We start from the raw sequence: 21183 nt of genomic DNA, 5'->3' as shown, positions 1-21183 counted from the left end.
GGTTTCAATATTTGGCAGTTCCTAAAGGCAAGATGATTTGAGATGTTGTTGTTTTTTTTTTAATTACACTTGATCAGCTCATTATGCTATTCCTTTATTTCTGAAAATGCCTCGTCACTGAAATTTGGCAGTTGCACCAGAGTAGAACTTGAACAAACCAGAGGATTATAACTTTTAGTTTATTCCATTCATTTATCATATATTTCACATATATCAATGGATATATTCACCAGGAAATCAATCTTTCTTTTACAGATCTCTCCATTAAAATACACCATTCTGAATCTAAAGACATAGACAATGCCCCAAGAATCGAAACATCTGAAAGCACTGCAAAAATGTACAAAGTGTCAACCATGAAAGGAATATTTGATTTGGCCAAGCGTCGAACAAAAAGGTCAACATTTTTCCCAACTGGGGTTAAAGTCTGTCCACAGGAATCCATGGAACAGATTTTAGCCAGTCTTCAAGCTTATTATAGATTGACAGGTAAGGAAAGAGATGGAACCTGTTTAGCCTTTCATTCCTTTTACCCCTTCCCTTTCACTTATCCACACATGGTCGTTAACCCCAAATTTCCAGAATCTCTCATTTAGTCACAAGGGTTCTATAAATAAGTCAGCTAATCTGAGAGTGATGAATAGTAAACATTCAAAACTATGGTAGATATCTCCTCTTAGGTTTAAAATAATGTCCGGTGCAACATAGAACCATTAAGGCATTTAACAAGTCACCAGAAGGCCTTGGCATCTGGGTATTACCTCTTTGTTTTATTTCTGCCAAAGCCTAATACTGAATTTTAATGTTACTATTATGAGTAAGAAGCACAGAATGATTGCAACGTCAGGAATCTGAGCAAGTTGATTTATGACTTAAGATTTCATTTTTCAAAAGCAACATTACAATCCAGATCCTCTCTCCCTTCTTGTTAAGTTTAAGTTGTTTATTGCTGATCCAGCAAAAAGTTCTGAAGTTTGGAAACCTGGAGGCACACCCAAGTGCAGAGGAGTCACAAATTAACAGTGGTTACCAAGATATAATGCAGGGGTGTTAACAGGATTTACAACACAATTACTGTGATTTCCAGCAGTTACAGTGCAGTTTTCACCCCAAGACAGCATAACAGGATTCTTGTGGCTTTCTCTGAAATCATTATGGAGTTCAGTCACACCACAGCCATCAGTGGCTATCCTTGTCATTCACTTACTATAGATGAAAGAGTCGCCATGACTTCTTCTTTAAATGAAAACAAAACAAAACAAAAAAGAATCTTTAGTAGTTACTATTAAATCCCCCAGGTTGTTCCAAATAATGCAAAATATCTTAGCTAGCTGAAGCCTAAACTCAATTCATCTTACATGTGAAAGTGAGGGGGTTTGCTGAGGTCCACCTTCATCACATATGATATTTGTTTCCATTCCAAAAAGTACGGTCAACCTGCTCTATTTTAAGCCCGTTAACTAGAATGTGCTGGTTCCATTCTAGCCTGTGACGTATTGCAAATTATGGCAGCAGAGAACCCCTTTCATGATACCAACATCCTACAAAGTTCTTGAGTATCTACATCTGTAAAATGTACAAAGGTTGAGTTAGTCTGGGGAGTTTTTGCTGGGTTTTGGAGGCATAACTAACAGTGTCAAAAATATCAAGCCTTATGTTCCTCATATGTCTCATTTTATGTGGAAGAGACATTTGCGTTCTGACAGAAGCCACACCCACAGAGAAATGACAAGCACTGGATCACAGTCAGAAGGAGAAGTCTAATCATTGAAAATCAAGCACACTGTATTATTATTCTGAGGTCCTAGCATAGCACCTCTGCATAGCAGTTTCTGAATAAATGCTTATTGAGGGATACAGGAGGCAAAGAGGCTATTGGAAATGCAAAGAAAAGACAATAATGTGTAAATTATTCATTTTGAATGTGGCTACACACTGATCAGATAATGACACTGGTAAATTTCATGTTATTTGTTTATGAATGGAAGTGAAATATATAGCATATGCATCACATTGAATATGAGCACAACTGCTTTAACTTCCAATTCTTCATGATATTCACAAGTAGGATTCATTGCAGGTATTTATAAAATAGACTATTGCTGCAACCAAATTTTTAACTCTGAATTTTATTCTTTATTCTTGATTAGGTTTGCCTTTTTCATTCTTGCTTTCCTGGATGAAACAAACCACTGTTTTTCTCCCCCTGCCCCCCCCCCCCCCCCGCAACAACAGTCCATTATCTTTATGGCTGCCCCTGGGTGATATGAAATTTTACTATTCATCAGCATGGGTTTCTTAAGTCTAACAAATTGGTTCACAAAGAAACAAGAAATAAGACCTAGCTACAAAGTGGTGCTCCTTTGACAGGGTAACACACTTATTATTTTTGTTGCTGCTTTTACAAAATTATCTTTTGACATCTTTAAAACTTAGGAGAGAAAGCTTCCACATTCATCAAATCAAATGGAATATTGAGATACTTCTTTTTCCAATGCTTAAAGCAACACAAATGAAAATGTTCTGAGCTTCATGGTAGACTCATAAACATACTCATTCCAAAGCACAAATTCAAGACAGGCAAGTTTTGTTTCCGGTAGTCTCCCAGGGGAACCCTGTGCTCCTACCCAGGCACACTCCCTTCAAACCGCCCACCCCCTCTCTGTATCTCCCTCTCTTTCCCTCCCCCTCCCCTCCTCCTTCCTCTTCTGTCTCCCTCCACCTCTGTCCCAACCTCAATATCAAAAGCTAGATTTTTCTTTCACATTCATGCATGCCTTAGAGAAAATTTAAGATAGAGGGTATCCTATCTTGCTTGCTTAAGTTCTTGCTTCTCTATGTGTTGTCCATAGACCAGCAGCACCACCAGCATCTGGCAGCTTGTTAGAAATGCAGACCTACTTTCACCCCACCATATCTACTTCCAGAATCAGTATTTTAATAAGATCCCCAGGTAATCCATTTGCACTCTAAAGTTCTAGAAGCACTGGTCTAGAGAACATATAGCCAACATCCCCATGACAGAGATTAAAAAAGTGAGGTGACATGTTCAGTCAGGGCCAATGTGGCAGAGCAGGGTTAGAACACAGCATTCTGACTCCTACTCCAGTGTGTCATCTCTCCATCTAATGCGTGCCCAACACGGTGGCAGGCTTTTTACACACCATTGGTCTAACCTAATCCTTACAAATGTGAATGACTATCCCAGGGCATGCCTGGCCTCCAGGATACATGTTCCCTGGGGTTCTTCCCACATCGCCAAAGAGCCTACAGTGTAGCTTTCAGCAGAAAGATTAAGACTCTGTGGTCAGATTTCAGGCATTGCCCAGCAACTGTGGGAAGACTGAAGAGGCAAGGTTCTGGATTTCCCTAGAATCCCTGTGGAAATCTCTCCTGGTAGATTTAGGGAAGGATGGTGCTGTAAGTTAGATAACAGGTAAGTTAAAGGGTTAGAAAAATCCAGCTTTCAGAAGTTTTCAGACTGCTCCCAGCCCTGAGATCCTTTGATGCTTCAACTTTCAAGGGTTCTTTTGATGCCCCCTTGGTAAAGGTGGGGGATCTCTCCTGGTGGGACATGGGCTGGTGCTCTGGTTCTCCCAATCACAGAAAGATTCTATACCTCCTGCTCTGTGCTAAGCCTCCAGGAGGTCAGAAAAATGACATCAGAGCAGTCACCAAAAGAACCTGCTCCTCAAAAAGTCTAAAGAAAAACTACTGGTCCCTGAATCATCATTAACATTTTAATCCCTATAAATGACAATGCCCCAGAGAAATAATTCTTTTTTTCTGAAGTTTCAAGTTTTTAGTTAAATTCCAGTTAGTTAACATGGAGTATAATATTAGTTTCAGGAGTAGAATTTAGTAATTCATCACTTACATATAACAACCAGTGCTCAACACAAGTGCCCTCCTTAATACCCATCACCCATTTAACCCATTCCCCCCATCACCTCCCTCAACAACCCTCAGTTTGTTCTTTATAGTTAAGAGTCTGTCTTATAGTTTGCCTCTCTCTCTTTTCCCCCCTATGTTCATCTGTTTCATTTCTTAAATTCCACATACTATTTGTCTTTCTCTGACTGACTTATTTTACTTAGCGTAATACAATCTAGCTCCATCCACATCATTGCAAATGGCAAGATTTCATTCTTTTTGATGGCTGAGTAATATTCCATTATATGTACGTACCATATCTTCTTTATCCATTCATCAGTCATTGGATCTTTGGGCTCTCTCCATAGTTTGGCTATTGTTGATAATGCTTCTATAAACGTCGGGATGTATTGTACCCCTTCAAATCCGTGTTTTTGTATCCTTTGGGTAAATATCTAGTAATGCAATTGTGGATCACAGGATAGTTCTATTTTTAACTTTTTGAGGACTCTCCATACTGTTCTCTAGAGTGGCTGTACCAGTTTGCATTCTCACCAACAGTGCAAGAGGGTTCCCCTTTCTCCACATCCTCACCAACATGTGTTGTTCATTTTAGCCATTCTGACATGTGTGAGATGATAGATCATTGTAAGTTTGATTTGCATTTCCCTGATGATGAGTGATGTTGAGCATCTTTTCATGTGTCTATTAGTCATCCATAGGTCTTCTTTGGAAGAATGTCTATTCATGTCTTCTAACCATTTTTAAATTGGATTATTTGTTTTTTGGGTGTTGGGTGTTGAGTTTTATAAGTTCTTTATATACTTTGGATACTAACCCTTTATCAGATATGTCATTTCAAATATCTTCTCCCATTCTGCCTTTAGTTTTGTCTGCTGTTTCCTTTGCTGTGCAGAAGCTTTTTATCTTGATGAAATCCCAATAGTTCCTTTTATGCTTTTGTTTCCCTTGCCTCAGGAGACATATCTACTAAGAAGTTGCTCTGGCCAGTGTCAAAAAGGTTACTACCTTTGTCCTCCTCTAGGATTTTGACGGTTTCCTGTCTCACATTTAGGTCTTTAATACATTTTGAATTTATTTTTGTGTATGGTATAATAAAGTGGTCCAGTTTCATCCTTTTACATGTTGCTGTCCAGTTTTCCCTGCACCATTTGTTGAAGAGACTGTCCTTTTTCCATTGGATATTCTCTCCTGCTTTGTCGAAGATTAGTTGATCATATAGTTGTGGGTTTATTGCTGGGTTTTCTATTCTGTTCCATTGATATATGTGTGTGTTTGTGCCAGTACCATACTGTCTTGATCAGTGCAGCTTTGTAATATAGCTTGAAGTCCAGAATTGTGATGCTTCCAGCTTTGCTTTTCTTTGTCAGTATTGCTTTGGCTATTCAGGATCTTTTGTGGTCCCATAGATATTTTAGGATTGTTTGTTCTAGCTCTATGAAAAATGCTGTTGGTATTTTGATAGGAATTGCACTAAATGTGTAGATTGCTTGGGTAGTACAGACATTTTAACAATCTTTGTTATTCCTGTACATGAGCATGGGATGTTTTTCCATTTCTTTGTGTCATCTTCAATTTCTTTCACTAGCATTTTATAGTTTTCAGAGTGCAGATCTTTTACCTCTTTGTTTAGGTTTATTCCTAGGTATCTTATGGGTTTTGGTACAATTATATGAAATCAATTCCTTGCTTTCTCTTTCTACTGCTGCATTATTGGTGTATAGAAATACAACAGACTTCTGTATGTTGATTTTGTGTCCTGTGATTTTACCGAATTCATGTATCACTTCTAGCAAATTTTTAGTAGAATCTTTTGCGTTTTCTACATGTCATCTGCAAATAGTGAAAGTTTGACTTTTTCCTTGCCTATTTGGGTGACTTTTATTTCTTTTTGTTGTCTGATTGCTAGGGATGCCTTTTATTTCTTTTTGTTGTCTGATTGCTAAGGCTAGGACTTCCAGTAATAGTAATGGTGAGAGTGGACATCCCTATCTAGTTCCTGACTGTAGAGGAAAAGCTCTCAGTTTTTCCTGGTTAAGGATGATATTAGCTGTGGGTCTTTTGTATATGGCCTTTATGATGTTGAGGTATGTTCCCTCTATCCCTACTTTGTCGAGGGTTTTTATTAAGATTGGATGTTATACTTTGTCAAATGCTTTTTCTGCATCTATTGAGAGGATCTTATGGTTCTTATCCTTTCTTTTATAATGTGGTGTATCACATTGATTGATTTGCGAATATTGAACCACCTTTGCAACCCAGGAATAAATCCCACTTGATCATGGTGAATGATTCTTTTAATGAACTGTTGGATGCAATTTGCTAGATTTTGTTGAGAATATTTTAATCCATGTTCATCAGGGATTTTTGGCCTGTAGTTCTTTTTTAGTGTGATTTTCATCTGGTTTTGGAATCAAGGTAATGTTGGCCTCATAGAATGAGTTTAGAAGTGTACTTCCATTTCTACTTTTTGGAACAGTTTGAGAAGAATAGGTATTAATTCTTCCTTAAATGTTTGGTAGAATTCCCCTGGGAAGCCTCTGGCCCTGGACTTTGTTGGGAGATTTTTTTTATTGCTGATTCAATTTCTTTGCTGGTTATTGTTCTGTTCAAGTTTTCTATTTTTTCCTGTTTTTGGTAGTTTATATGTTTCTAGGAATTTATTCATTTCTTTCAGATTGCCCAATTTGTTGGCAGATAATTTTTCATAATATTCTCTTATAATTGTTTGTATTTCTGTGGTGTTGGCTGTGATCTCTCCTCTCTGGGCAATAATTCTTTAAGCAGCTTCAGACATTTGTGCTTCAGGGAGAAAGTTCTCTGAGCCTTTGCAAAAAGGAGATATTCATGGGGGTGAGGGTGTTCTACGTCTCTGAAGTAGGAGAAAGGGCAGCAGAGAAAGGAGCAGAGCTAGGAGGACTCAGGCACCAAAAACAAGCCTTAAATTGGACTGAAATAAAAAGAAGACTTAATCTGAGACCAAAAGCAACATGCCTAAGGGTACGTTGAATTGGTAAATAGATGGATTATCACATTATGTTCTCCCAGGTGTTTCACACACAGATATTATCAGTGAAAGTCACCAACACTAAGACCTCAAAGGCAGCACTACTTGATTTTATATACCTATAAATGATATATCTCTGGCACTTAAATGTGTTTTGAACTAAATTAACAGTTTTATTGCATTGGGGAGAGATGGAAGGTCAAAATAACACCCCGAAAGAGAGTGTGGAGTAAGATGACAAAAATAGCAAGGGCAACTGGTCCGCTTAGATTGGACACACAACTCTTAAGATTTGGGCAAGTCTCAAGATATTCAAATGTTGTTTCCTTCTTGCATTGTGTGTAGACCCTTGAGTAGACATGAAGATCGAAAAGACTGCATGATTGTTGGTATTAGAAAAGGCATTACAACCCTCTGGTCCTTGCTTGGCAGGTAAAAGATAACATTCACAAAAGTGGGTTCTCCCGGTGAGGCTATTCACTTGCTCTCCAGGTGTGCTGACCCCTGTTACTTTCCCAGGTGTGGAAAATTCGATGACACATTTGAGGTGGAAGGGATGGCACCCGCTCCTGGCTTTATGGGTTCTGGTGAGGTGGCTTCTGGTAAATAACCTGAGCTTCTATTGATCTGGAATTCTCTTTGCCTCTTAAAACAAAAAGTTAAGAAAAATCCAGACATCTAAAAATGGGGAATGAGGGGGGGATAAAGCATAGGAGTAAGAGTCTCCAAACTGGTCTTCTCTCACCTTGTTCCTTCCCCCAACCCCTTTTCTCAGCAGGCAGGCAGGCAGAGTTTCTTTAGAAAGTCAGATGATGTCAGCTTCTGCCCTAAAGCCTCCAATTGCTCCCCATTCCTCCTGAGGTAAAAATCAACATACTATAATTGCTTGTGACAGATGTCAGATCTAACTTTTTACCCTCACTTAATACTCTAAAATAATTTTTAAACTATGTACCCACTTGCATGCTTTTCAGTTAACATCTAAAGTTTTTCATCATAAGTTTAAATAATTAGATAAGATGGAACTTTTGGTGAGTTGTAAATATTGATAATGAAAATAAAACAAAAATTAGAGCATTCGTATGCATCCAGTAGAATCTGCCACAGCTACTCAGTAGTTACCATCAAATACTCCGTAGTACATGCCTTCATGTACTCTTCTCAACAGTAAGAAATGCCACAGGGATCCTTTTTCTTCATACATCCACATTTCCACTCCACTTCCCACTTCACAGCCTTATCTTAATATAATTTATTTTATGCTTGAAAGTCTGTTAGTGGTTACTCTTACATACTTCTCAGTAACAAAAATATGTATATAAATTTAAATTACAGATTTTATTTCCTGTTACTATAGGTTTTATGTGTACAAAGAAATTTCTTCTGGATTCAGTTGCATTTATAATTACTTTTAATATATAATTGATTAAAACAAATAGATACAAATTTAACAAAAAATGTAAGTAAATTTCTATTGACAGATATAAGATCAAATACAGGTTTTGTGGGTACTAACATTTATAAATACAAATTTAGGAAAAAGACTTTGGAAGAGGCCAGTTTAAATGAAGGGCCTGTACCTTAAGTTTCATTAGCTTCAGCCTCTGGATACATGGAGTTGCTCTGATGTTGTTCCTCATATTAGTTCATGTACCATTACTTATTATTCATATTATGTGTTGCCAAAATGAGACAGGATTTAGCATCAGTTTTATCCCTATTTTTTTACTTAGTTTCCCTTAAATGCTGAGAAAACTTAAATGTAAATAAGTGGATGGAAACAGATGGGAGTTTTGTTATAACAATATCTTTTTTTTTATTATGTTATGTTAATCACCATACATTACATAATTAGTTTTTGGTGTAGTGTTCCATGATTCATTGTTTGCATATAACACCCAGTTATAGTAATATCTTTATTCTTTAAGTAGATTTGGCATTATATGCTAACAATAACATCATGATCTGTCATTATTTTTAATGATTTGTCAGCTGTCAACTCCATTAGGACTTCTTCTAATGTGTTTTTGGGGTAGGGGTTTTGTGTGTGTGTGTGTGTGTGTGTGTGTGTGTGTGTTATTAACATATAATGTATTATTTGTTTCAGGGGTACAGGTCTGTGGTTCATCAGTCTTACACAATTCACAGCACTCACCATAGCACATACCTCCCCAATGTACATCACCCAACCACCCCATCCCTCCCACCCCTCTCCCCTCCAGGAACCCTCAGTTTGTTCCTGAGATTAAGAGTCTCTTATGGTTTGTCTCCCTCTATGGTTTCGTCTTGTTTCATTTTTCCCTCCCTTCCCCTATGATCCTCTCTCTTGTTTCTCAAATTCTTCGTATCAGTGAGATCATATGATACTTGTCTTTCTCTGATTGACTTATTTCACTTAGCATAATACCCTCCAGTTCCATCCACATCATTGCAAATGGCAAGATTCCATTTTTTTGATAGCTGCATAATATTCCATTGTATATATATACCGCATCTTCTTTATCCATTCATCCGTCAATGGACATCTAGGCTCTTTCTGTAGTTTGGCTACTGTGGACATTGCTGCTATAAACATTGGGGTGCACATGCCCCTTTAGATCACTACATTTGTATCTTTGGGGTAAATACCCAGTAGTGCAATTGCTGGGTCATAGGGTAGCTCTATTTTCAACTTTTTGAGGAACCTCCATACTGTTTTCCAGAGTGGCTGCACCATCTTGCATTCCCACCAACAGTGTGGGAGGGTTCCCCTTTCTCCACATCCCCGCCAACATCTGTCGTTTCCTGACTTGTTAATTTTAGCCATTCTGACAGGTGTGAGGTGGTATCTCATTGAGGTTTTGATTTGTATGTCCCTGACGCCAAGTGATGTTGAGCACTTTTTCATGTGTCGGTCGGCCATTCTTCTAACGTGTTGAAAGCAAAGAATGAGAAACCACCCTGCTGCAAAAACAAGTGTTACCCTCAACTGAGTTCACTTGGTTTCTTAACCTCAACAATACTATTTGACATGGTCCCCTTGTGTGGCAACCTAGAGGCACTGTGCTGCAGTAAGATTAAGGAGGGATGAATAGGGGAAGGATGCAGGCCAAAGGGAATGGGGAAAAGGAAAGGTGGGTCCTCAGGCGGACGGACTTTAGGAAGGCATGATAGGAAAAATGAGACCTAGGTATAGATTCTCTTTAAATTGTCTGTGTGCCTCTTTATCCCTTGAAAAGTCTTTAAATACAGCCGGGTACCTATGCCCCAGTCTGAAGATTATTGGTCCACAAGGCCCTACACGGTCTCTGTTCCCCTCACCACATCTTTCTGTCTTCATCCTCTTTTACTGTTACCCTTGCCCTGGTCACACTGACAGAGCTCTTTGCTCTTCCGTCAATGTTCAGAGCATTCTCCAGCCTTGAGGCCTTTTCCATACTGCTCAAGAGTCACCCTATAGTGAGGCCTTCCTCAACTGCCCTATTTTAAACTACAGCCTCTCTCTCTCATATTTCCTGTCCTCCTTCTTTTGTTTTCCTCTGTAACACACAGAGGGGTTCAATATGTATTTGCTAAATGAATTAATTTCTGTGCACTATAAATGAGTGTGTCCCCATAAGCCATAAAAGAGCGCTCCACGTTCTGAGATTATGCTTGGGCTGGGAAACGGGAATCATCTCGGGCTGTGGCCATTTTCTGCTCCTAAGTGTGCTGTATCGCAGTGTGCCAGGAAGCAGTGTGGGAAGCATATCGGATCTTTCTGGATCGCATCCCTGAGCCGAGGGAATACCAGGACCGGGTCAGCCTCTGCCAGCAGGACGCTTTCTGCCTCTTCGACATTGGAAGAAATTTCAGCAGTTCCCAGGAGCACCTGGGTCTTCTTCAGCAGGTGAGCCTAAACGCTGTATGTTGGAACGCTGTCCGAATAGCTCCCAGCTCAGTAGGTTTCCACTGCATAAGAGTTAGTTGAAGAAATGCTTAGAGATATCTGGTAAGGCCAACGAGAATTTTATTTTTGCAAAATAACATTGTACAGGCTGGTTGAAGTGAAGTTAAAGGGAAAAGGGGATGAAAATAGACTTTAGCTCTTCAGTTGACATTTTCTCCTGATAAAATTACTTTTTATCTTTCTGCAGAGACTAAAACTGAGACACTTCCCTGAGAGGTAAGTACCCAAAATAGAGTGCAGCATGCTTTTGACTTTTGAAAGATCATATAATGGAGTGAGACTGAGCTATTGTGCCTTTATGATATTATGTCAGCACTGAGATCTGTGTAGGTTATTCTGACAGACAAATTATGCATAGACTGCGCTAAAGATAAATGAGTATATAAGGGGGAAGTGGATAGACCCTAAAGACTGAGATAGATGTTGGCACCATGTTTGCAGATAAAATGGATTCATTACTATGTCTGAAGTATCTAATGTGTATTTCCAGTCATAAGATAAAGAACAATTTTTTTAAATAGTTTGATTTTTAGAATTTATGGTAAACTGTTAGTTACATCAGGAAAATACTAATACAATCAGAGAGCAGCCTGCATTTTGAACTCTCACTTGGCATTCTGTAAAGCATTAGTAGTTCTCAAACTAAATTACCGAAGCACTGAGCTATACTCTCAACAAGAACTGAATATCAAATAAGAAAATCAAAATGAGAAAAAGGCAAGGAAAAGTAATTAGATAAAATGATTAAAGAAGAGAGGCAAACTGTAAACACAAATTACATACATTTTATAACATTTAGAAATCTAATGCTGAAGATAATACTAAGAGAGACACAAATTTGGTATTGTAGGAATTACTGACGATTCTTTATAATGCTTTTCACATTTGTTCCTTCATTTCTGTTCCCTTTGCCAACAACTTCTTCCAAGACCTTACTAATTTACACTGTGAAGAATGTCAAATCTGGTCTCCCTAATGGATTTCCCTGCCTCTAACCATTTCCCCTCCTTAACTGGCATAACTGCTGCTGGATTAATACGTCTGAAAAATTCCTTACATTGAGCCCTGTTCAGTGACTTTCAAAAGAGTCCTACATCTTCCTCTTACCCTTCTGAACATCCTCTGCCCCCTGTTCCCCTCATGTTCTGTGTACAGAAGGCGGATTGGTAAGGATCGAGTCACGTGCATCCTTTGCCCTGACTCCTAGGTAGGGCCAGCCGGTGGGGAGCAGGAGATCAGAGGGAGAGGAGAGAATGAGGTGGGTGCATTTCTCAACTCCCCTCACCCTCAACTTGCAAAGTCTTCAAAAGCTGTTGTCCTCCTTCAACTTCATCTCAGCTCCTGTCAAGCAGCCTTTCCACAGATCCTTCTCTGTCTCTGGTTCATGGCAACTGAACTAAGGGTAGTTTGAGCACCCCACTGTTACCAGCCCTGGGGTACTGCACTTGACCTTGTGGTTGCTCTTATACTCTTCCCACAACTTAGTAATTCCTTTTTTAAACTTTCCTCAAATTACCCCACAATGAGTGAGCCATCTGTGTCCTGCCAGGACCTTCACTGAGGCAGAGCAGAGGCCAAACTCATCAATTAAGACCTTTCACCCCCTGACCTTTCCAACTTTGCATCCATTACCCATGATCCCACTGTTGCCACCATGCCGTTCCTCACTGCACACAGACCACACCTTCCTCATCCTGGACTCTGACCCCTAGCCTTTCCCTCTTGCCCAGAAAAACCTGCCTTTTCTACATTCCCTATCCAAATCCTACTCTCCTTCACACTCCTAGTGGAGTCCCACCTGGATCCCATGATGTCTCAACAGCCTATTTGAGCCTGCAGCAATATTTTCCTGCTTTGAACTTTGTACTCTTTTTGGCACTTACATTTTTACTTAACACTTCCGTGCTTTACCCTATTTTCCTGTAAGAGTTTAAACTCCTCAAGGGCAGGAACCCTTTCGTATCTCTCCACCCACCACCACAGACTTGAGCAAAATCCTCATATATTTTTGTTAATTGATACATCTACCCAACCACTCTTTAGAATTTAGAAATCTTTAGAAAGAATTGCTAAGGAGCAAGAGACAAACACTTTACATTAACTATGATTACCAAGTTGGGAAGGAAGGAAGGAAGGAAGGAAGGCAGACAGGCAGGCAGGCAGGCAGAAAGGCAGGCCTCTTATTTCAAACCTTTCTAGGAAGACAAAACAGGAAATTTTCTCACCTGAGTAGCCCATAAATCTGCCAGTTTCAAATGACTTTAAAATAAAAACCAGTGGAAGAACCCAGTGTCCCAGCTTCCCAAATTAAAGTTTCTAAGTGATGGTCTAGATTGCCACTGTCATAGCAGAATCACACCCAGTGGCAAAGGATGAGGAAATAGCATCTGACACAGGATCCAGCACAAAGTGGGCAGTTGACTTGTAACTAATGCCATAGCCAGCACTTTAATAACTATTCCTCTTGGTTGTTTTCTTTTTTAGAGCAAGGTAAAACAAGGATACCAAAGTTATAATAGGGGGAAAGAGATCGTACTATGAACAAAGTTCTAAAAAGTGAAAGAAAAAAAGAAAATTGTCTAAGTCACAAATGCTCTAATGTTTGATATGAGATCTTTACAAATATGATATCCATAAAAACTATTTCTTGAGTATACAGCATAATACCAGTAGAAACAAACAAGAATACCTAATTCCAAAACAATCTGAATTTATATTTAGCCTGTGTGCACCAATATAGTCCTCCATGTTTACATCTATTCTGATTGGTCAGAGGCCATGCCAGGCCAATGGATATTTTGTATATTACCTCTATTAGAACTTTGGGAAAATTGCATGTGTTAGAAATATGTATGTAGATGGTCCCATTGTCTATAGCCAGTCAAGATGACCTTACAACACAGAGCACCGAGCCATTCCCTTTGGTCTTCCCATCATCGTGAATCACAGAAAAGTGGATCAGATATATTGGTCAACTATGACTAAATTGTACTAATACAGACAAAAGCTAATAAGATCTAATAGCTTATAGTAACAAATTTTTCAGTGAGCTTCAAAAGGTATCACTACTGCTACTCCTTTCTATATAAAGCTTGCTAGAATGGGCCAATGTTATAACAGACAGCTGTACAACCATGCCCTTGGATTTGCCCTTAGACATCTTCCAGACTGCCACTGCAAACCTACCCATAACTCCTGCAGACAATGGTTGTGTCCAGAATAGGGATTTAATACTCCTGCATTATCCAGAAATCTCCCTCTCTCCTATTACTACAACCACAAGAGGTATTTTAGTAAATAAACTTAAGGATTTGCAGGTTTGAGGATCTGAGATTTTAGCAAGAACATTCAGTCATAGATCATGTCATGCAATTATCTTTGATGTCAAGGACACAGTGCAAACACAATGGGACTATAAAACATCAAGCCCCAAAGACCAGTCTTGCATATGGTGAAAATGCTCCCGAGGACCACATGAAAGATGCTTATGGAAAACCCTGGATTCAAACATAACCATTTTCAGGAGTTGTTTGAATTTTTCTTCAATGAAAATATATTTGAAGGTTACTTCTATAATGAAAGAAATAGGCAAACCCAGTTTTAAAGGGGTTTTCTCTAATTTTTAGGTCTATTGAGTATAGGAAAAGTAAGTGCATTTCCCCTATTGTTATCAAGCTCCTTTTCACCACCTCTTCTTTCTTTTCTGCTGTGGTGATAGAAAAGATGAAATATCTACAGCGGAGACATTCGGAGAGCCTGGTGAGACCCCTGTGTTTTCTACAGGTAAGCTTAGATCTCCTCATTCACCTGCTCCTGAACCTTAATTTAAATGATCATGAAAGTATATTATTTAAAAAGCAATCCTTAATTGAAGTTGACAAAATTTATAATATACTTTCTCAAAGCTGATATTTTTAACTTTATAAAATAATTTAAATGCATTGTATAAATCTTGAAAATCTAGAAAAGAATAAAGGTAAAGCCAAATCACCCATTATCCTTCAACTTGGAGACAATCATTACCAATATTTTCAAACAAATAAGTTCAAGATAAATATCTGTCTTGCACCCTTTATATATTCACAAGTGGAAAAATTAGCAGATCTCATTGGCAAAACCATTTAACTGTAACATATTTAGGATGGCCCCAAACTAGGATAGCACCTAGAAGAGAAGAATGGAGAATTCAGCTAGGATCAAAAGTATGAGTTATATTTTTCTCAAGAACATATTTATGTGATCTTAAAAAAAATAAGTAAGAAGGCACCCCACATCTGTAAATTCCAGAATGACAGAAAAAGTATATGAAATTTTGACCTTGTTCTAATGTAAACTTCTCCAATCTCATTTTTGTGCCTGTAATGTTTTTAATTTCCACAGATGTTGCCAATGTCTCCATTGGACCCTTCCCTCTCACTCTGGATGTCACACTCTTCAATGACACCAAGAAGCCTACAATAGTAAGAAGTTCTGAGAGTCAATCTAGCTCTTCACATGCCTGGTTTTGTTTTATTAGTAACACAAGAAAAGAGAATGGGTGAATTGGCCATTTAGTATTACTAGTGCTGCATTTTTATCACTCCAATTAAGAGTCAGTGACTTTGTTCTATTTGGTATTATTCCTTCCTCTGGGGACTGAGGGAAAAATAGATTGAAAACTAGAATAAGGTGGGAGGAATTGTAAGAAGCAACTTAATTATAAACTCCAGGACTGCAGGGCGCCTGGGTGGCTCAGTTGGTTAAGCGACTGCCTTCAGCTCAGGTCATGATCCTGGAGTCCCGGGATTGAGTCCCACATCGGACTCCCTGCTCAGCGGGGAGTCTGCTTCTCCCTCTGACCCTCCCCCCTCTCATGCTCTCTCTCTCTCTCTCTCTCTCATTCTCTCTCTCAAGTAAATAAATAAAATCTTTAAAAAAATAAATAAAATAAAATAAACTCCAGGACTGCAGGGGCCCTTTTTCTCCCAGTACCTAAGAGAACCTCATCTACAGCAGGTACTCACCAAGCACTAGAATAAATGAATGAATAAAACCTATCAATCAATCAGTCAAGCTCCTTCTCCACTAAAGTGTATTCTTGTGCTGACAGTAAGGGTAGAAGTTTTGCTTTCAGTCATGGCCAGCATGAATAGGTCAGACAAATATCAAAATGATTGAAATCCTGCATGTCAAATGGGGAAAAATAAAATCGGTATTCTCAGGCAAAGAGGAACACGGGCTGCACTGCTCTCTTTGTGTGAAAAGGCATGAAGGAGGAGAAGATATGTTACAGAATTTAATGTCGGCTATCAAAAAAGGGGGACATTTTAACTGCTCCAAAATCCTTGATCCAGACATTTGATGCTGAAGCGGGGAAACTGTCCTCTTTACTCAGGAGTGACAGGGCTGGGGCAGCACGAGGTGGGCAGCAAGTTCAGAAGGGAGCAGGGGTACGGGGGTGACACGTCTGAGCCCAGATCTTCTCATCCTTACGCTGCCACTGCAACCAGACTTAACTTCCCTGTGGTTTGTGAGACTTCACTACCCTTTCCTCTCCTGGGAACCTCGCCGCAAGGCATGGATCAAAGCCCAGGCAGTGAGGACGAGAAGGACAAGAAGTTCAGTCTCACCAGCTCTACGTGAAAATTCAGGGATGAGAAACCCGCTGGCCATTCTATCTGGCCTGTAGGCCAGATTGCTATGGATTTGCTGGAACTATTGCTATGAACAAAGAATTAAAATTTCCATTTTTCTCAAAAATACTATTCCATAAACAGTGAAAAGTGCTGTTGGAAAGAATTATTAAGATTAAATGTATTTACTATAAAATTTCAAAGACAATTCTAGTTTGCCTTCTCTTTTCCCACATTACTTGTGTCCCATGTTCTTCAAAATCTAATATAGGTCCCCCCTTCTGCAGTAAATATCCCCTGAACATTTCATTTCATATTCACCACATCCCTCTCTTATCCTTTTCACCACCTGCATCTATCACTTATTCTTTCATTCACCAACATTTTACTAAAATCCTCTCACGTGCCAGACATTGGGGTATGTGCCAAAGATTCTAAGATGAATAAGACACGGTTCCTGCCTTCAAGAAATTTATGATGCAAAATAAGTACAAAATAATCTAAATGCTGTACTTGAAGATGGCAGATGTATAGAATGGAACAAAATGATAGACCAGAACAGGTTGCAAAGCATGTAACTCCCAGTCATGTATATTCACAGAGAGTTTTGTGCATAAGTGGCCCCCTTTTTTTTTTAACTTTGGGAGATTTAATGAAGTGTGAGAATCATACTGGATTCAGGAGATTATATGTGGGGTGACAAGATTAGCATATAAAAAGACTGTAGGTGAGTATGGCATAGGTATTAAATGAGAAATTCAAATATTATTCATTGCTCCAGGAGTTTAGAGGAGGCAAAGATTTCTGCCCTGAGTGATCAGAGAAAATATTATTTTAAATGAACCATAAAATATTAGTAAGAAGTTAAAAAAGTGTGTATGTGTGTGTCCCCATGTTTTAGTGCTGGAGGTGAGCATGGGGAGCAGTGAGGAGGGTCTCCAGTCAGGAAATTAGCACAAGCGATGTGATATCTCATCAACAGTGAACAAGCTATCTGGTAGTCAGTGCAGGGAGAAATGACACGGACTACAATTGTTTGAGCAGCAACAATTCCATTTATAATTGCACCAAAAAAAATAAGATATCTAGGAATAAACCTAAGCAAAGAGGTGAAAAACCTGTACTCTGAAAATTATAAAATACTGACGAAAGAAACTGAAGATGATACAAAGAAATGGAAAGGCATTCCTTGCTCATGGATTGGAAGAATAAATATTGTTAAAATGTCTATACTACCCAAAGTAATTTACACATTTAATGCAATCCCTATCAAAATACTGATAGGATTTTTCACAGAGCTAGAACAAAGAATCTTAAAAATTGTATGGAACCACAAAAGACCCCAAATAGCCAAAGCTATCTTGAAAAAGAAGAGCAAAGCTGGAGGCATCACAATTCTGGACTTCAAGCTATATTACAAAGCTGTAGTAATCAAAACAATCTGGTACTGGCACAAAAAATAGACATATAAATCAATAGAACCGAATTGAAAACCCCAAAATAAACCCACAACTATATGGTCAACTAATCTTCAACAAAGCAGGAGAGAATATCCACTGGGAAAATGACAGTCTCTTCAACAAATAACATTGGGAAAACTGGACAGCAACATGCAAAAGAAAGAAATTGGACCACCTTATTATACCATACACAAAAATAAATTCAAAATGCATTAAAGACCTAAATGTGAGACAGGAAACCATAACAATCCTAGAAGGGAATACAGGCAGTAACCTCTTTGGCATCAGCCATAGCAACTTATTTCTAGATATATCTCCTAAGGCAAGGGAAATAAAAGCAAAAAATAAACTATTGGGACTACATCAAAATAAAAAGCTTCTACACATGGAAAAAACAATCAATAAAACTAAAATGCAGCCTACGGAATGGGAGAAGATAATTGTCAATGGCATATCTGATAAAAGGTTAGTATCCAGAATATATAAAGAACTTGTAAAACTCAACACCCAAGAAACAAATAATCCAATTTAAAAAAGGGCAGAAGACATGAACAGACATTTTTCCAAAGAAGACATACAGATGGCCAAGAGACATCTGAAAAGATGCTCATCATCACTCATCATCAGGGAAATGCAAATCAAAACTACAATGAGATATCACCTCACACCTGTCAGAACCAGTAAAATCAACAACACAAGAAATAATAGGTGTTGGCAAGGATGCAGTGAAAAAGGAACCCTCTTGCACTATTGATGGGAATGCAAACTGATGGACTGTGGAGAACAATACGGAGGTTCCTCAAAAAGTTAAAAATAGAATTACCCTCCAATCCAGTAATTGCACTATTAGGTATTTATCCAAATAATACAAAAACACTAATTCAAATGGATACGTGCACCCCTATGTTTATAGCAGCATTATTTACAATAGCCAAATTATGGAAACAGCCCAAATATCTATCAGCTGATGAACGGATAAAGAAGATGTGGTGTATATGTATGCAATGGAATATTATTCAGCCATCAAAAAGGATGAAATCTTGCCATTTGCAAGGATGTGGATGGAGCTAGAGAGCATAATGCTAAGCTAAATAAGTCAGTCAGAGAAAGACAAATACCATATGATTTCACTCACATGTGGAATTTAAGAAATGAAATAGATGAACATGGGGGAGGGAGGAAGAGAGAGAGAGAGAAACCAAGAAACAGACTCTGAACTATAGAGAACAAACTGATGGTCACCAGAGGGGAGGTGGGTTGGGGGATGGGTGAAATAGGTGATGGGGATTAAGGAGTGAACTTGTCATGATGAGCACAGGGTGATGTATGAAGTATTGAATCACTATATTGTACACCTGAAACTAATATAATGGTGTAATTTAACTAACTGGAATTTAAATAAAAACTTTTAAAAAATAGGATATCCTACCTGGGCCTACTCAGTAGTTTAATAAACAAATTTTAATGAAAAAAATATATAAAAAATAAAAAATAAATAAAATCTTTCAATCAGATTGGGATCAGACTGGAGAGAGCCTTGACGTCAGGAAAATAGTTTGGATTTTTATTCCATAGGTAATAGAGTATTACTGAGGATGCTGGGTGAGAAGCATGGAAAAGTAATCCAGTGGCTAAGGATAAATTAGAAGACTTCTCACTAATACATCTAAAGAATTTATTTAAATGTCTCACGTGAACTTTAAATATGCCTAGTGAAATGGTAAGCTTCTAGAGGATAATACCATATGCCATATTTTTCTTTTAACTTCCCATATGTCCTAGCACTGTTCTATACCCATACAGATGCTTAATGTGTGTTACTTCAATGAATGAATGAATGAAATCTTTTTGTTAAACAAACATCAGTAGTCTGGTAAGTGTGAATCTACATCCTCTGTGTGCCCTATTAAGGTTAGAGGCTATGCTGCTGTCCCATGGAAGAGAGGACCTTGTGATAAGAAATGAGGAGAAATTACATTGACTACCACCCACATGAGATTTGTCCCTCATGTCATTTTTTTTTTAATTTTTTTATTGTTACGTCCTCATGTCATTTTCTATTGGTTGGTCTCTTTCAGCCTCCACAGCTCTAATTTCACTAATAAGAGAATATGTACATTACCAAAGACATTCCGTTTTCTACAAACATGTTTTTTACTCTTTCAAGAAAGCTGTTCAGATTTCATGATCATCTGGCTACCCAATATTGAAAATCTGTCAAACCCCAAGTTTGAAACCCAGCTCTAGGCTTGCTCTGTACCCTGGGAGCCCAGATGAATTCATAACAGTGAGAGACTCCTGCCTGTTCCCAGTCCAGACGGCAAGGAGGATGACCCCTGGCCCTTGTGATCAGAGGCCAAATCCAGCTCCTCAGAAGAGTGCTTATCTTCTAAGTCACATGCTACCAAAGGTGGCCCAAATATGCCATTCCTTCTGAGAGATATTTCAAACCCTTTCTTGACCTGACAGTGCTTACTAACTAGTTTCAATGTGAAGTTTAAGCACAAATGGTCTCATTAAACCAGTCTAGACTCTTCTCTAAAAAAGATTGTATTAAAATCTTAGCGTCCTTAGGTTATTTTGGGTAATCCGATCCTCATCAAAGAGTATTCATAAAGTTACACAAGAATGTGGCATGATCCCAGTGATGCTCTGGCAGTATATATGAATTATGGGTGTGTCTATATGTGTAAATGCTTTCATGAAGAGCACATAGTCATAAAATTACGGTGTTCTCAAGGATTCTAAACAGTTAACTCATTGGAGCTTTGGTACTTTGTCTCTCAATGTAATTCAGAGGACAATTCTAGTTAATAGGATTTCAATTCTAAAAGCACTTGAGCCTTCAAAATACACTTCTTGAGACAATATCAATATATATTATTTAATATTACCCTATGCTTGTGCTTTACGTTAATAAAAGACTTTTGTTTTTTTAATTTAGGAAAGAAAAGTTGAATCCACTAAGGTATCCAAGGGCCCACTGGAGCAGAAGGTGGAGCTGAGCATCACTCTGGCAAATCAGAGGTTCAAGGCAGAACTCACTGACTCCCAGTCCTCATATTATCAGGAGCTGGCAGCAAAGTCTCAACTCCAGGTAACTGAACCCACCCCACACAACCACAGCCCAAGTCATGAATCAGAATCTGAGAGCCAACAGGACCTAAACCATTTGAGCTAATAATTCCAACTTCTTGTAACTAGGCCTTCATTTTTAACCATTAGAAAGAAATCAAAGGGGTGCCTGGGTGGCTCAGTTGGTTAAGTGACTGGTCATGATCC

The 21183-nt window shown here is 38.6% G+C and overlaps 1 protein-coding gene and 1 long non-coding RNA gene across 2 annotated transcripts; both read left to right on the top strand.

Moving 5' to 3' along the window:
* The first annotated feature begins 293 nt into the window (after positions 1-293).
* On the top strand, positions 294-14152 carry LOC141372053 (interphotoreceptor matrix proteoglycan 1-like). The gene is made up of 4 exons (XM_073890516.1): positions 294-489; positions 10603-10769; positions 11017-11045; positions 13921-14152. The coding sequence occupies exons 1-4, from the start codon at positions 339-341 to the stop codon at positions 14150-14152; spliced, it is 579 nt and encodes a 192-aa protein (XP_073746617.1). The 5' UTR covers positions 294-338.
* Positions 14153-14537: 385 nt separating this feature from the next.
* On the top strand, positions 14538-20974 carry LOC141372054 (uncharacterized). Its single transcript, XR_012377378.1, has 3 exons — positions 14538-14612; positions 15210-15289; positions 20846-20974. It is a non-coding gene; the product is annotated as an uncharacterized lncRNA (long non-coding RNA).
* Positions 20975-21183: the final 209 nt, after the last annotated feature.

The sequence above is a fragment of the Callorhinus ursinus genome, unplaced genomic scaffold, assembly GCF_003265705.2.
Source record: "Callorhinus ursinus isolate GAN/ISIS: 27379988/994484 unplaced genomic scaffold, GSC_fseal_2.0 scaffold539, whole genome shotgun sequence".
NCBI lineage: Eukaryota > Metazoa > Chordata > Mammalia > Carnivora > Otariidae > Callorhinus > Callorhinus ursinus.
The sequence above is the reverse complement of the archived record's forward strand: the minus strand, read 5'-3'. Positions and strand labels throughout refer to the sequence as shown.

What these genes read in the sequence shown, in the direction of transcription:
- LOC141372053 (XM_073890516.1), top strand. Translation starts at nt 339, where the DNA reads ATGTACAAAGTGTCAACCATGAAAGGAATATTTGATTTGGCCAAGCGT. An exon ending in AGCTTATTATAGATTGACAG is followed by an intron (nt 490 to 10,602) that starts GTAAGGAAAGAG and finishes GCTGTATCGCAG; the next exon opens with TGTGCCAGGAAGCAGTGTGG. An exon ending in ACCTGGGTCTTCTTCAGCAG is followed by an intron (nt 10,770 to 11,016) that starts GTGAGCCTAAAC and finishes ATCTTTCTGCAG; the next exon opens with AGACTAAAACTGAGACACTT.